Consider the following 17,210-nt stretch of genomic DNA (forward strand, 5'->3'; position numbering starts at 1 on the left):
ATTGTTAATTGTCTGCCAACTTCAGGATCATGGTCCAATGATACTGCAGTTACCTGGCGTCTAATAATTTTTGAATTTTTTTATAAAATATAAATGTATAAATTATAAAAAAAAAAATATTTTAAAAAAATTACACCTGTAGATTTTTTAATTTTCTACATGTGCATTTTTTTACTTTTTATTTTTTTGTAATCGATTCATTGAAAAAAAAATTTGAAAATTTTTAATGGTTTGCTAACTTCAGGATTCAACAATCCAACTGATAGTAAGAACAGTAGTCATCCAGGAGCAAGATAGCAAAGTAAACAGACATCAAATCTGATATAAACTCAGGGTATGTGTTGAATATTTTTAAAAAAAGGATTTTAAAAAATGTCTGATGCTTTTGAAGAAATCCAGGCCATAAAAATAAAACGAAATAGCTTGCGTGAAAAATTGCAAAAAAGAAAACGTGAAAGACATGAATTGTTTACTCTAACTCTCCCTAATACAACAAGTCTTGTTGCGGATGCTGTCAATTCTGGTAACTATTTGTCGAAAATAAATATTTATTGTTATTGCTATTAAGTTTTTAAATTTTAGAGTCGATAGTGATAACAGATCACATAAAAAATGATGAATTTGAACGTGAAATTTTGTATATATTGCGGCAAAGTCTTCCGAGTACGACGACAACGTCAGCGGATCTCAGTATCCAGCTGAGAAAAAATCTAAGCGCTGACGTTTCTCATGGAGATATCAAAAAAATACTTGAAAAATTAGCGGCACAAGATGTATTGAAGTAAGTGTTTGCTGTTTAATTTTGTTTAGTTTTTTTTTTTTAATTTTATTTATTTTATTTCAGAATGAGAGAAGTCACGGAGGACGGAGTCCTGGGCTACACTATTCTGTCAGTTGAGTCTGTGTCAAGTCAGACGAAAATAGATGACCTGGTAAATAATGACAATACGGACACAACTTCGCAGGAGAAGACTGACGACGATGACCCAGAGGAAGAAGATGACGAGAGCGTTAGTCCGGACAAGCAACCGAGGCTTGATATTAAAAATGCAGAGGATATAATGTCTCTGCTGTCAATGCCAACAATTCGAGAAAAAGAGAGCAAGAAAGTTGGAGAACAAATTTTGGATTTACTGTCAAAGCAAACGTCCAAAGAGAAATCACTGGCTGAACGTTTCCGTTCACAAGGAGGCGCTCAGGTGATGGAATTTTGTCCCCATGGAACTAGAGTTGAGTGTGAAAAACTCAATGGAAGCGGAGCTTCTAAATGTAAAAAATTGCATTTTAAAAAAATAATTCAGGGTCATACTGATGAATCATTAGGCGATTGTAGTTTTTTAAACACATGTTTCCATATGGATACATGCAAGTAAGTACTCTACAATTTAAATAATTTATCATATGCTGTTGCTGCAGAATGTACTTAGTATTAATGAAATTATTTACAGATACGTTCATTATGAAGTTGATGGTTCAACAGCGCTATCAAAGGAACACGTCACCGAAACAGATCTATCAAGTGTAAATAATACAACAAAGTCCGCCGTTGAAACACCTGGACAAGTTACTGGACCAGGTTCAGGCACTGAATTGACTCTGTACCCGCCTCAGTGGATCCAATGCGACTTACGGTACCTAGACATGACAGTCCTCGGTAAATTCGCAGTAATTATGGCCGACCCGCCGTGGGATATCCACATGGAACTGCCTTACGGTACCATGTCCGACGACGAGATGCGACAACTAGGCATTCCTGCTCTGCAAGATGAAGGTTTACTATTTCTCTGGGTAACTGGCAGAGCTATGGAGCTTGGGCGCGAGTGTCTGCAACTCTGGGGCTACGAGAGGGTCGACGAAATAATATGGGTTAAAACTAACCAGCTGCAGAGAATCATCAGAACTGGACGCACAGGCCACTGGTTGAATCATGGCAAGGAACACTGTCTTGTAGGCATGAAAGGTAATCCTCGTATCAACCGTGGACTCGATAGTGATGTAATAGTAGCTGAAGTACGGGCGACAAGTCACAAACCCGATGAAATTTATGGTATAATTGAGCGGATGAGTCCAAGCACCAGAAAAATAGAATTATTTGGTCGACCGCACAACGTTCAGCCAAACTGGATAACTCTCGGCAACCAAGTTGATGGTGTCCATTTGATAGACCCTCAGCTCATCAAAGCCTTTCGCAAACGTTACCCTGATGGCAATTCCATGAAACCCAACAAGACTTGATTTCAATGAATATAAATGTAAATGTATATAAATTAATATTAAATTTTTTTTATTAACTCGCCTTCAAGGCGCATGTAAACTTACATATATTTACTTAAAAAAATATTTTAAATCCCCTTAACCAACTAATAATTTGTTTTTATATAAATATTTATATCGCGAGACATACAATTAATTATTAATTATTATTATGAGTATCAAATAGATTTAAGTTTGTATATATTAAATAGGCACCAATTTTATTTTAATTAATAATTTACTGGAAGATTTTTAAATGTTCATTTTTAAATTGTCCTAAATCGGACGTTCTCGAGTTGTTCTTTTAGGAAATTGTTTGTCACGTAATACTCTGGAAGCAGATTCCTCTGAAGGTTTATCTTCACTGTCAATAGACTTTTTACTTACTTTTTTAGTAAGACGTTTTGCCTTTTTGAAAGCATCGATCCAATGTTTCTTGTCATGTTCATCTCGTACAATTAAAATACGGTCAGCTATTTTTAACCTACTATCATCATTATCACCATCACTTGCAGCGTCTGCTATCAAGAATTGATCTTTCGCAATGACAGGGTAATAGAGATCATAATTTTTCAACCGCGACTTGATAATTGGACGAGTGACAGCAAAACAAGTGTCAAATAAAAAACAATGAAGCTTCAGTCCACGTGGATCTTTGAGCTGCCCTTCAGTAATTAACTCTTTCGCGGATTTAATTAAACCCTCGGAATCATACTCAGTCTTAAATATTATTTTCATTCGCGCAAGATCACACTCAGCGTCACCCATTGCCTGGTCTATTTTTTCCAACATCTCTGAAAAAATAACACTGGCTTCTTTCAGCATCAGATAATCTTCATGTGTCGGCGGCGTACGTCTCAAAATTTCGTTTATCAAAAGCGGATACTTGACAATACGCGATCGCGCCACGTCCAAATACGTCCACAAATCAACCGCACGCGGTGATTCCATTTTTTTCTTAATAAATTCCTGAAACTTTTTACTCCGCATTCGCTTCGTCTCCAACAGATGCCTCGCCATTATCTGGGTCCTGCACCGCTCGACGTAGGGCTCCGTTAACGTTGACAACCACTCGAGTATCGTTGGCCCAATCGTGCTGGTAAATCCCCGGGAGTCTCTTAATTCTATTAAATCATCACGCAGTTTACTGTGTACGTGAATAAGCATATCAAGATCTCCAAACAAAGTACGGAGTTCACTGGGCGTAAAGATATCAGTAGATTGCAAAGGCTCTAAATACGATTCTTTGAGCTCCTGAAGATCATTTAACAGAACATTTTCCCCGCAATATAATTCATAAATAGCTTCCTGCTTTTTAATGTCATTTCTAGATAGATTTGAATTCAGTGTCTCCGGTGAATACGTTGATATATCTGTTACCCAGCTATTAATTCTGACATTTCCTGCTTGCTCACATTTACTTCGTGTCCTAAAACAGTAAATTATTATTACATCTAAAAAATAAGTAAATAATTTAAGTAACTGTTCTGATAGTCAAGTTAGCATTTCCATAAGTTGATGGCAACTTTCTGAGAAAGTCGGTGGCAAAAGTTCGAAAAGTCATTCCAGTGTCAGAAAGTTACCTTCAATTTCATCAGAAAGTTGTAGTCCAGTTACAACAGATGAAAATTGTCATCAACTTGATCGCAACTAATTGATACCAACTTTCTGATCAGAAACTCTGGCTATCAGAGTGGTCTAAGAAAATTGTCATCTGATAACAGAAACTGGACATTGTCTATGGGATCTTATTAAATGCTAAATACCTTTTACTAGGTCCTGATTCACCATCTTCATCAATCATTCCTACAGAAGTATTGCTATGAAATCCAAACGAACGTTGCAGAACATTACTCAGTCTACCAGTAGTTGATGCTGCTAGAAAACTACTAGCCAGCTCAGTGATCCTTCGTCGTTTTTTTCTTTTAGCAATCGTCGAATCCAGTGATATGTCCATGGAACTCACACTGATCACATCGCTCTTGGTCCTTTTTCTCGATGATCTCTGCATCAATACCAAAAAATTATGATAAAAAATTTTAATATTTGATCTCATCTAGCAAACTATCATCAGTCATTGAATCACTTACCTGCCAGAACTTTTTCTTCGGCTCTTGGAAGGCCTCATTGATTTCATTTTCGTCAACTTCATTCATAATTTTACAGAAAATGACATTTAGCACATCAACAACCAGCTTCGTAACCAAACACCGGTTATAAATTTTTTACGTCAATTTTTATGAATTTCGTATTTTTTAAGTGCGATTCCTAGATTATGTTTTGCAGAATTATATAAATTTTTTTACTTTTGTTATTTTAAAATAACTATTTATTTATTTATTTTTCACACAGGACCAAATTCCTTTGAGCGAATGTTGAAAAAACAGTTTGTTTTTAAAATAAATTAAACTTCAACCATAATAGACATAGTTTATGTCATAGACAACTAGAATAGCACAAATTATACATAAAAATATTTAAACAAATAGAAAACGCTGGATTTATTAAGTAGTTTCATGAAGATAAACTTTACGACTCCATTAAGGCTGGGTCGTATTAACCTAATTTTTTAATTTTACTTTTCTTTTATCAATCAATTTTTATAGCTTACAGAAGAATGCGTAAGGTAATATTCAAAACTTAATTAGAAAATTTAAATTAGAAAATTCGATTTTTCGATTTGTACATAGACATCCGGCTGACCAGTATCCCCGACTTTTTAAAAATTTCCAATGACTCAAAATTCATAAGTACGAGTGTGAATGTAGCAGACAGACAAATTTAAAATTATAAATAAATAAAGTAAATTATTAAAAATTCGATCGTAAAGCAAACTTTGATGCTTCGCATCATGAGTTGTGCAAAATGCACTTATTAATTTTAAAATTTTTTAAATGTGCATTTTTTTTAAATTTTATTTTATCAATTATTTACTCTATTAATAATATTAAATTTGTCTGATGGCTGCTACATTCATAAGCATGAGTGTGAATGTAGTAGACATGAGACAAGTTTTAAATCACAAATAAATGAATTGATAAACTATAAATATATAGTAAAAAATGCACATACTGATTTTCAAATTCTATAAATACGCATTTTTTTATTTTATTCGATTTACATTTAGTTCACTTATTTCAAAATTTTTAAAATTGACAATTGTCAGTCACGTTCACACTCATTCATAAGTTTATCAAAATTTTATCAATTAATTAAAAAAAAATTATAACATTAATTAAAAAAAAGGACACCGCCGTTGCAATTCCACTGAGATAGATTTTTTGAAAAATTGCTTACAGTTGACATCAATTAAAAGTTAACCGAAATTTTTAAAATAAATTTTAGCCTTAAAAATTTAAACAATCGAATTATAAAATTGACATGAAGAATTTTTTGAAATTTGACAGCTGTCATTTAAAATTTTCAAAAAATGGCGGCACTCTGAGAATGTCCTCAATCATGGGTCTCCATTAGCATCAGCTGGTTGCAAAGAAATTCCTTCTAAATGGTAACATTTTAAAAATCCATCCCGATCTCAGTATCAACACTTCTGTCAGTTGGTTACTTTGTCTCATAAATTTCCTGCGTACTTATACAATATTTGTCATCAAATATTCCAGTGTCAGGGTCAAAACTAATGTATTATTTCTTTCCACGTTCATAACTTGTTTTTATTTTTTTAAAAACTTTGCCACAATATGGACCGGGTAAAAAATTCAAAGTTGTCCTGTCATTTAAACAGACATGTCATATGTTTGTTTATTACAGCAGAAATTTACTAACAGGTTATTTAAAACGTAATGTAACGTAAGTAAATTTAAAAAATAATAAACAAATACGTGATTATTTATTCTGACAAGTTAGTGAGTCATTTTAGCAAAGTGAAAGTGCCATTAATTATTCCGGTGGTGGTAATAAAATTTTTCTTTTTGTTAAGAAGGAGAAAATAAATTTTTTGGTGAAAATATTGCAAGCATACAATGGCTTCTAAACAAAGTCCAGCAAAAGTTACTTTGGGAATGATGAAAGGTTAATTTTATTTTTATCCAGCTGTCATTTTTTTAAATTTTATTTTAATAATTATAATTATAATTAATTATATTGTAGGTAAACCAATTACTACTTCTGTACCTGTAATTAAATACCACGCAAGTGATGACGAACTAGAAGAACTTTATCCCAGCACTGATGAAGAAAAACCAAAGACACCGGAGTCAGAAAAAACGTCACCCAAATCGAGCCCATTTAAAATTCCTAAATTAAAATCTGATAATAATGAAAGTAATGATGAATTGGGTGAGCAGAGATCCTCTAGTTTAGATTTATCTGAAGGTGGCACACCTCCGTCTAATTCTGATCCTTGGAAAGTGCTGTCAGATATACGTGGTAAGATAACTAAGACATTTGAAGATAAATTATCTGAGATAAAGAGCGAGAAGAAGAACAAACATCGTAGCAGAGAAAATTCTAGTGTCAGCGATCCTGAGGACTTGGGTAACATTACGCCGACTGAAGACGTGTCGGAAAAATTAGATAAGCCGGACAAAGAATTGTCGCCGTCTAAAAGTAGCAAGAAGAGTCACTCGAGGTTTAGATTCTCTAGTATAAAGACGGGCTTGAAGGCCAAGAATAAGGGTCGCGATGAAAGTATTGAGAGTGGAGTCGAGGCTGCTGAATTGGTGGAGGTCGACTCTATGTCATTCTCAAACACTTCTAAAGGCCAGGAAACTTCGGAAATTTCTAGTGTATGTACAGTACAAAATTTAGCGTACTCACGTTTGGTGACCGATGTCCCTGTTGAGTGCAGAAGAGAGTTTCCAAAGCCCGGTAAAATAATAACTGAGCTAAAAAGTTATATATTGTCTCGAATATTTTTGTTGTTAGTATTTTTGGGGTTGATAAGTTACCTGGTACCACTTGTAGCATTATTTACTGGCATGTTTGCCGGTAGTGTAGTTGCTGTTACAGTACAAAAAATGTTAAAAAGAGTTGGCGAGGTTGTAGCGATGCCTGTTGAAGTAGAAGAGCCCTCAAGTTTCACGACGGTCCCAGTTGTCGAGGTTCCTGCTGCTGAAGAGTACGCTGTCGTTGATAAATTTGAGGGCTGGTTAAACGAACTCCCTTATAATTACGAGCCAGATAATTATCACGTTGCGCGAACACAATCTGTTTACTTTAAACTCGAAGGTGATTCACTTAAAGTGATTGAAACCAGAACGCGAATTCCTAAACGCGCTGTCTGGAATGAGCCGCAACCAACAGCTAAATTTACACGGAAACGTGTTTATTCATTAGTCGGAGCTAAAGTTGAGTTATTGCCCGAGGGTTTGACTCGTAGACGGTAATTATTAATGCATATATACATATATATTTAAATATATAGACGTCAAATAAATAAAGATATTAAATTGTGTTTAACATTAAACAGGAGATGGAGCAAAAAATATCCCATATGCGTGACATTAGGGCGTGAGGGTGTCGTCGAAAATATAGCACTCGAGACGCCGTCTGACGATGAATTACAAACGGAATTAGAGAAGGATAAATTAATAGTCGAGGAGGATGAAACAGACGACGATTTGTCATTTTCGAAAGACACTAAAGATGTATTTGAAGATTGTCAAGATGATGTCGAGGATCTAAGGTCAAAATTATTTTTTTTTGGCAGAACTGATCGACAAAAAGAGGATTGGTGAGTTTTCAAATGCCGTTAAATCGTTAATCTCTTTGTTTTTAATTCCCACCAACCTCGACATCTATGTATATTTAAGTGTGTAATCAATATCACTTATAGGTACAGACGACTTGTTCTCGCAACAACATCTTGCAATAAACGTAATTCGATACCGTCCGGCAAGGAACTTACGTCATCATCGAGTAATTTATCGCTATCACAAACCTCTGGTGATACTAAAAACTCGACCACAACGCCCGTTAGTGTTGATATTCCTGCAGAGCTATCATTTAATTCTTATATGTCGCGTTATGCTGATGTGAGAAATATTTTTTATAAATTATCTGTCAATATAAAATATAATAATTATTTATTTTAAATTATTAGACTTCGACGCCAACGGAATCCAATGGCTCGCTAGCAGAGTCCGAAGTCTTGTGGTTGAATGCATTACTCGGTAGAATAATATTCGATATGCATAAATCCCCGGACATGATAAACGTCCTCCAGGATAAAATCCAGCGAAAATTATCGAACATAAAGTTGCCGTATTTTATGGAGAGTTTGATGATCTCGGAACTGGTGATTGGTCAAGGCGCGCCGTTTATACACAAAGCGAGTAAACCGGTGGTCGATGAACGAGGCCTGTGGATTGATTTGAATATCACGTATGAATGCGGACTGACGATGACCGTCGAAACAAAATTAAATTTAATGAAATTAACCAGAGCTGGTTCTGTTATCAATAATTCAAATGACAGTAATAACGGAAATGATTCGCCAAAGCCTGCTAAGTCTCCCATGTTCGATAGCGACGTTGAGGACAGTCCCGAAACTTCAACTGAGGATGAAGAAAGCATAAATATGCCGACAAGTACTCGAGAATCAACGTAAGTTTATTGAATAATCATTTTTTTTTATCTATCACGAGTTATTTATAACTTGAACCTTTTTTTTCTATAATAGGCCGAGTCAATCTTCTGGGCGAAAGTTTCTCAGCATGGTCGATAAATTGGCAGCAAATAAATACTTTCAACATGTGAGTATCTGGTATTTCAGTGGTGTGTTAACTCCCAAAGTATCTCAATAATTTATGTATTATATTAATCGAATATCACACCATGTGTGAATGGTTGTATCTTTAGTAAAGCATAACAAATTTTTTTTGCCAACTTGGTCGTGCGAGAATAAATGCCGAAATAGTCTCGCAGCTTTAGTCCAGATGCCTGCGTTTAAGAGAAAAAAAAAAAAGAAAAAAAAAAACCTAAACCTCTGTCTTTATATTTTATAGGCTGCTGAGTTGACCTACGTACGAAGAGCGATGGAAGGAGTTTCTAATACCGAAATACGATTGATGGTTAGTGTATCTAGTATAGAAGGATGTCTGTCTGTTAACATACCGCCGCCACCGTCAGATCGACTTTGGTATGGATTCAAACCAATTCCTAAAATAAATTTAGATGCCAGACCAGCTGTTGGTGAACGGGCTGTCAACATTGGCTACGTTACTAATTGGATTAAAACAAAATTATTGAAAGAGTTTGATAAAATCGTCGTGCTGCCGAATATGGATGACATTGTGATACCACTCTGTCCAAATTACCCGTATCACACGAGTTAAATTTATTTAGAATTTTAAATTTGATATTTCATTTAACAGCAAGCAAGTCCAGTTTTTATTTTTTTTAATAATAATAATATATATTAATCCAACATGCATGCACGTGTGACATTTAACGAGTGTCTCTCACTTTGAATTTAAACCGATTGATATTTCGACACTTCATAATCATTTTATATATTTACAATAACTCACACGGTAAACAATTTTTTAATTATTTTTTTTTCGTCATGTAATATGATTATTTTGAATCATCGTTAAATTATTAATTCAATAACTTTATATGTATATATTATATATATATCAAATACTTAGATGGATGATTTTACTATCGAATGATTGCAACGAAGAAACATTTTGTTTCGATTTTATAAAATTTTTTTTCATTATATTTATTATATTTAGTGGTAAATGTTTTATTTTATTTGAGATTTAATATATTTTTTATTATTATAATTATTTATTTCCTGCTAGTCAAGTCGGGCAGCAGTTTGTGTTGCGTAATAGATGAAAATAATGTACTACGTAATTGCGTTGAGTCTGATTTTGCTGTTTAATAAAATAATGAGGGATTTATTTTTTTGGAGTAAGTAGCGATAAAATATATGTGACAAAATTAAGTTGTCGTAGAAGATTCTGAATAGTATAAACTCAAGTGTCATAGTGGATGTTAAATTTAACTAATAAGTTAATTTATTATCTAGTGTGATTTAAAAATAACTGCAACTATTACAATTATTTTACTGGTTTTTTAAAACTTTAATTTAAAAGCATTCTCAGACAGTACCTTTCACTTTTTAAAAATTTTCGATGACAACTTTCATTTCAGCGAAATTGCAACTGCGTTGTCCATTTTTTAATCAATGCTTTAATTTGTTTTTGATTAATTGATAAAATTCTGATACGCTTATGGCTGTTGAGTCATTAAAGATTTTTATAAAGTGAGGAGTACTGTCTGAGAATGACCTTAAAAATAACAAAATTGGTAAAGATTAATAATGTTCAATTCATTTAATGTACAATCAATTTAAAAAAAAACGCGGGAATGGAATTTCTCAGAGGGTACATTATTTTTTATTTATATATTGAAAGAGCAAAATCTCCCTGATAGCCAAGCTGGCAGCAACTTGTCACCAAGTTGGCCGCAAAAATTGTCATTTTCATAATTTGATGGTAGCTGGTCGCCAACTTTCTGAGAAAGTTGGTGGCAAAAGTTGTCATTCCAATGACTGAAAGTTGCTTTCAATTTTCTCAGAGTTTGCGGCAGTAAATTGTTGCCAACTTTTTGGAAAGTTGATGACAATTTATAGTTAACAGTTACGAAAGCTGAAAGTTGTCATCAACTTGATTGCAACTAATTGACACCAACTTTCTGACCACAAAGTCTTGCTATCAGGGTTCGTGGTATTTAATTTAACAGCAACGTCAGACAATAACAACAAGTAAATAGATGAAAAATTTCTGCTGGACCAATCAATGAAAAATATATATATTTAAAAAAACTATGCAAAATACGCCAAAGGAAAAGTTAATAAATAATTTATTATTTTGTATTTTACACTGAGCAGAAAAAAATTATATCGGAAAGTAAATATTATCTTTACTTCATTTTACAAAGAAAAATATATTTTCTTATCGGAAGAGTTTATAGTTTTTTTTACGAGTTTAAATAAAATGAATGATTTTAAATTAGAATACGATAAATTTAAAAGTAATTTTTTGAATCATGTCGAAAAATTCTTCACAAAAATATATATTGTATTTATATTTTTTGCTCAGTGTACGGTGTGCTGAGTGATGAGGATTACGGTCAGGAAATATGACTCTTTCTTTCACCATTGTGTGGATATATGAGAAGTTAACGTGTACTAATATAACGTAATTCTTAATTAAATATAACAATATAATAAAAGAATGGAATTCAATGGAGAAGGATGTGCTACGCACTCTCAATTAAAATATATAGCTGTTTTCTACGTGATTTCTCGCCTTCTTCATGTCTGTTTTCCATGTATTTGTTACTAAGAAAAAATGAAAATAAAACAATATATATATTTGTTGAGAAAATAGTTCTACTCAATTAAATAATTTATTTATAATTATAATTGATACCTAATTAAATCATTTTTTTCCCACAGAAAAATATTCAACGCAGGGTAAAAAGAACAAAGCAGTCAAATAATTATTTAAATTAATAATATTTTTTAATTTTATTTTTATTATACAAGCAATTGTATACGATCATAAATCCATCTCTTTAAATTTCTTCTTACAAATCAATATCACAGTTTGGAGATCGACGACTTATTCTCAAGATACTCTAGTATGTACACACAACAAAAAAAATATTAATATATAATTATTTACACTCTTTTTACAGACGATTAAAATAATAATTTATTATTTTTTTATCTATAGTTTCTTTTCTTCTTTTCTTTTTTTTCAACTTTTGAGAAAACAAGGAGCACTTTGGAGTTCGCGAACAGCTTCGGCCCAGGCTTCAAGTCTGGGGGCACAAGCCAGGGTAAGATCGCCAAGTCTTTTCTTAGCCATTATCACAAATTCTCCCTGTCCATGTCGCGCATCGCAAGCTGTCGGTAGTCTGACTCTTATTTCTCTCTGAAGTCGGAGGTCACCTGAATCTATTTCGTTGTCCTGTAAATTAAAAATAAATCCAATAAATACAAAACACATTAAATTCTAGCATCAAATGAAAAAAAAAAAAAATAATTTTATCGTCAACTTACCTCAGTTTCTTCAACACGTCTCAGAGTTTTAGTCACTCGGAGGATAATTTCAGCGGCGTTGAGATCCGGCCTCTTTTCAACGGCACTGACTGTTCCACGAGCAACAAGATCACTCTTGCAGTAGGTCTCAGCAAGTTCTTCTTTAGTGCAGGGTCTGCACTCGGCTTCTTCATCTCTCCTAACATTTCTTCCCACGTTGTCGACATGCTCCAGCTCCAGGTCGTAACGTAACTTAACAGTACCACGAGCCGGAGTCGTTTCGTCCGCCTCGACATACAACGCTGCCAATTGTCCTCTGGAATGGAAGCACCGATGCAGCGCTTCGTGTTTACCATCACCGGGAGCATAAACAAGTCTCAAAGTCCCCTTGCCCTCGAGGTAAACTCGTGCTGGACCAGATGCTTTAACACACCCGCGGAAACTTCTCCCATCGTTTCCTCCAGATAAAACAACTCTCAGGGCACCCCGTGGATATCGCCACGATACGGTGCCTCTTGAGCATCTGAGATAAACTGGACGTACTCCCCGACCGCCTCCACCACTATAAAATATAAATAAACATATATTTAATAAATTATAAATATAAATATAAAATGACCTGGTCATCTTTTAATTAAATTAAATTTTTTATTGTTTATTTTACAAGCCGGCTTTGTGTATACAATTTTATCGTCTTGCTGCTGATAAGATTAAATTCTTTATAAGCACGTGCATTCTACCGGAACGTTTACTTCTATTCTGAGGGATTTGATAATGAGGATAAATAAGAGGATGGAAAATAAATAGAAGAGGTGGACTAGGAAGAATTAATGTAAGGATAAGAATTAGGAAAAGGAAAAGAAGAAGATGATGATGATGATGATGATGATAAAGAAGGAGGTAAATAACAAAAATAACAGAGTATAACGACAAGAGGGCCGTTCCCCTTTGTCATAGGGAGCTAAACCGGTTCCGTGTAGTCGTATGACCGGTTTACATTTTGATAAAAGTTTACTTTCCTCCTGCAGCTATTAAATTATCGTCTCGCCTTGGCCAATACTTACTTACTTACTTACTTACTTATTTTTCTTTCTCTTTTTCACTCCCTTTAACGACTCAGCGAGCAAACATACGCAACTTACAACTCAAATTTTCCAATCAAAAGCTACAAGTTGATTTACAATCATACCATATATTGATAATTTTTTTATTACACAACCATTGGATATAAATATACATATGTTAATGTATAAATGTGTAGTAATTTTAAAATCACCGTGACTCGAATCGGAATTCAATAGCTGAGAAATTTGTCACGGATTAACGAACGTTATTAGCAACCGCCAAAAAAGGTACTTGTGTATCTGAACCTCTTGTTTTGCTTTTATTATCATTAGTTATTGTATACAGAGAAAAAACAACTTAGAAAGACTGCAATTTCTGTTTACAAGAAATTATGCCATTGGAAATTTTCAATCTAAATATTTTTAGTGAAAAAATTTGATGACTTCATTCGAAATTATTTTCTTTGTCGAAGAAATCTGAGCTTAGCTGAGATATGCGAACTTTATTTTTTTTTTTTTTGGAGTAAACAAATTTCGATTTTCTTCTGTCATCAAAAATTATTTTTAAACTTTAATATGAAAATTAATAATTTAATAATTTTTATTGATTTACTATTTAAAAAAATTTTGTTTTTACAAAAGTTTATTTTTTTTTTTCAGTATATACTAAGTAAGAGACCCAATACCCGATCAGGGAACTATTACCCGACCACTCATATATTTGTATATCTATATTTCTCAAATTTTACTAAATATAGATATACAAATACACGCAGAGATCGGGAACTAGTTCTCTGATTGGGTACTAGGTCTTTTCCTTACACAAAAAAAAAAGATCTTCTGTCAAGAAAATGAATTAGAAGACAAACGTTTTCGGAAACGAAATCAAGATTTTTTTAAGCCAAGAGAATTTGTCTCAGTCGAAGAAAATTCGTCTTAATCAGAGGAGATTTCTACTATATTTGAGAAAATCGAAGTTTTCAAAAAACTTTCTTGAATCAAGAACATTTACCTCAAGCCGAGAATTTGTTTTTTTTTTTTGTATATATAATATATGTATATAAATATAATATTCAAGGAATAGAATAAAATAAATGGTAATATTTGCAAATAAGGTATAGAAGTAAAGAAAGAATTCCAAGGATTTTTTATTAAGTCGTTGGTTCCGCTTCTATTACCATGAATTATAGCCTAGGGCTATGACTAGTCCAGCTATTTCATATGTATTTGAATTATATTATAAGAGTGAAAGGCTACTATACTACGGCACACACATCCGTAATAATGTGATATAAATTTAAAAGAGAAGAGATATCTGACTACTGCCAGAAATGGATAAAATTGGATTAATTTTCCCTCTTACTCCATTTCTGATAGTTGTTAATTATTTTCCGGTATAATTAGATAAAGTAAAAGCAAGACTTTTAGTGCGAGCGTTTAATTAATTTTACGAAATTACAAAACACGATAATTTGTTGCTGCTAATTACGAGAGAGCACGAGGCTTTTATTTTTATTATGCTACTGAGATGAAGAAATCTGTACGTGCGTTGAATGTTTTATGGTATTATGAAATAAAATGCAGTGGAATTGGACCAGATCAGGTATAAATATTTAAAAAAAGTGTCGTCAGATACTGACCTTCCAGTCCAGTCGCATTGATCTGCGGCGGGAACAATCGCATGCCCGTGTGTTGGTGCCGCCGAAATAGCAGCGGCAAAAATCACGATCAAGATTGACGATAAAAAAATAATACCAGGCATCATATTGTTTTTGTTTTATAAATTATCCACAGATCTTCATTAATCAACGCACTTTGTACTCCAATATTTTTTTTTAACAGCAATAATTAAAATCAATTGTTATGAAAGAATCATCACTTCATTCTGTCACAACTAAATATCAACAGCGTCTCTTTAAAATTATTTATAAATTGATCCACTGTTTTAATGAAAAGTATCACTGCTAATAAAATTTTTTTAAAGACAGTGTCAGAGTCCTTGAACTGCATCCAATTAGCTGAGAATCTAGATCGCTCTTAGGCAAGAACTGATTGATCTCAATGGAAATCACAAGTAGGATAATCACTAAAGTTGTAAGTATAGATCAGAATACTCTGTTGTAAATAAATTCAAGAACTAACCAGAAATTATAAATAAATCGTAATAGCCGTCATGGATGATTTGGAGCTGATCATGCAAAAGCATGGACCGCACACTTGGTATCAACACCGTAGATCAGAAGCATGACGACGATCAACTGCTTGCTGCTGACACGAGACTGAAACTGGCTGGTGTGGATCCAGAAACAGCCAACCGAGCGTTAACCCAGTGGTTTTCGTTCCCCCACGACCACCGTACTGGTTGTCTCGAGTTCTCCAAGAAGAGGGGACTCCTCATGAACACAACACATATTACAACCACTGACACACAACATTCACACACACATTCATTTATATCCTGGAGTTTGTGTCACGCAATCATCACCAACGCACAGTCTCCAGTATCAAATGTATATAAAAGAGGATCAAGATCTCTTGCGCAAGCGCATCTACCCCAAATACTAACTCAATAATAAATTGGACGGGTTTTAATCGAGTACAAACAAGGCATGTCTCTTTACTCAGCTCTAAATTGACGTTTATTTATTTTTTTTTTTTTTTTAATTATTTATAATTCTCCCGCTCCAATTTAAATCACTAGCATTTAAATTATTTTGTTTACTCTCCGTAGATTATTATCAAGTCTTGATAAACTATTTTTTACATCAAGAGCAAGTTTCAAATTTACCAAACAAAGATCTGTTTACTTGACACGAGTTTATTTTTTAAATTTTAAAATATCTTTTTAGTTTCTCGAGCCTCCCACACTGCGACAGTTTGAAGCTGGGGATCTCGGGTTCAGGAGTTTAGTTTGAGGAAAGAAAAACAACCATGAGTAATAAAAAGAGTAAATAGGATTTAGAAAGAGCAACAAGTCGCCAAGAGCCCAGAGGCGACCTGTACAGTTTTATATGAATAACATGCTTACGCCTAATGTAATGTAACGTTACCTACTTAAACTCTGACTCGTATTATATATAAGCTAGACAGTTAACGTTACCAAGAGTTTTGGCCTGTAAGTATTTTATTAAACAAACTGCTTTTGTGTTTATAAACTTTAAAACTAAAAAGACGTTTCCCATAATTTTTGCGTAGTCTTGAGCAAGGAGCGGCTGACAAATTATCATAACATAAATAATCTAGGTGGGCGCGCCACCCGCAGTGACTCTGCTTCGTCTCTGCGAAATTTCGGTCGTACTGGGAGCTGGGAGGTCACTAATGTTTTTCTACCTATCTTAAAACTTATAGAAACTTTCTAGTTATGTTAAGGACACGCCACGAGATATTAAAACTCTAATTTCAATGACAAAACCAACGATTGGGAAAGTTTTAAGGTAAATAAAAAACCATTTTTTCTTCTTTATTTACCTGGTTACCAAATGAACCACGACAAATTAATGTAGATTTCTTGTTATATATTAGCATTTACTTTGGATAAATTATAATATATATAAAAAAAAATTATTTTTTTATTGTCGACATTTTTGAGCACGTGTAAAATTTATATTGTAGATGTTATATATTCTTTGTACATGATAATTTATGTATATCATTTTGAGTAGTGTATCCGATGACATTATTTCTCAGCACACCAGATGATACAGCCACCGCACATTCTTCGGTTTCGTACTTTTAATATTTAAAAAACATCTTTGGTGATTATAACGTTACTTGCTGCTCTTGCCAACTAGTTCTGCTAATCCGGCGATCAAATGTTTTTTTCTAGAAATTTAAATAGACAATAAAAATACGGTGTCTATGAAGGAATAATT

General features: G+C 33.5%; 4 protein-coding genes across 8 annotated transcripts; 2 read left to right on the plus strand and 2 right to left on the minus strand.

The window, feature by feature from the left end:
- The first annotated feature begins 283 nt into the window (after positions 1-283).
- Positions 284-2,356, plus strand: LOC103580719 (N6-adenosine-methyltransferase subunit METTL3). The gene is made up of 4 exons (XM_008562587.2): positions 284-523; positions 583-781; positions 845-1,369; positions 1,449-2,356. The coding sequence occupies exons 1-4, from the start codon at positions 373-375 to the stop codon at positions 2,233-2,235; spliced, it is 1,662 nt and encodes a 553-aa protein (XP_008560809.1). The 5' UTR covers positions 284-372; the 3' UTR covers positions 2,236-2,356.
- Positions 2,357-2,445: 89 nt separating this feature from the next.
- On the minus strand, positions 2,446-4,668 carry LOC103580721 (rho guanine nucleotide exchange factor 3-like). Its single transcript, XM_008562588.3, has 3 exons — positions 4,344-4,668; positions 4,020-4,258; positions 2,446-3,682 (listed from the first exon to the last, which is right to left on the minus strand). Exons 1-3 carry the CDS (start codon positions 4,407-4,409, stop codon positions 2,530-2,532), a joined length of 1,458 nt encoding a protein of 485 aa, XP_008560810.1. The 5' UTR covers positions 4,410-4,668; the 3' UTR covers positions 2,446-2,529.
- A 123-nt stretch (positions 4,669-4,791) lies between these two features.
- LOC103580722 (testis-expressed protein 2) lies at positions 4,792-11,617 on the plus strand. 5 transcript variants are annotated; one of them, XM_008562590.3, is made up of 9 exons: positions 4,803-4,879; positions 5,661-6,060; positions 6,191-6,282; positions 6,361-7,594; positions 7,682-7,945; positions 8,048-8,246; positions 8,315-8,817; positions 8,894-8,966; positions 9,219-11,617. In XM_008562590.3, the coding sequence occupies exons 3-9, from the start codon at positions 6,234-6,236 to the stop codon at positions 9,546-9,548; spliced, it is 2,652 nt and encodes an 883-aa protein (XP_008560812.1). In that variant the 5' UTR covers positions 4,803-4,879; positions 5,661-6,060; positions 6,191-6,233; the 3' UTR covers positions 9,549-11,617. The 5 variants fall into 5 exon arrangements, with proteins under 5 accessions (XP_008560813.1, XP_053593674.1, XP_008560812.1 ...); XM_008562593.3 differs by having other exon boundaries at positions 6,194-6,282; XM_008562591.3 differs by lacking the exon at positions 5,661-6,060 and having other exon boundaries at positions 4,792-4,879.
- Positions 11,618-11,736: 119 nt separating this feature from the next.
- LOC103580726 (meteorin-like protein) lies at positions 11,737-15,673 on the minus strand. The gene is made up of 3 exons (XM_008562596.1): positions 14,979-15,673; positions 12,296-12,836; positions 11,737-12,203 (listed from the first exon to the last, which is right to left on the minus strand). Exons 1-3 carry the CDS (start codon positions 15,101-15,103, stop codon positions 11,991-11,993), a joined length of 879 nt encoding a protein of 292 aa, XP_008560818.1. The 5' UTR covers positions 15,104-15,673; the 3' UTR covers positions 11,737-11,990.
- Between the last annotated feature and the right edge of the window lie 1,537 nt (positions 15,674-17,210).

Source organism: Microplitis demolitor, chromosome 3 (assembly GCF_026212275.2).
Source record: "Microplitis demolitor isolate Queensland-Clemson2020A chromosome 3, iyMicDemo2.1a, whole genome shotgun sequence".
In the NCBI taxonomy this organism is placed as follows: Eukaryota; Metazoa; Arthropoda; class Insecta; order Hymenoptera; family Braconidae; genus Microplitis; species Microplitis demolitor.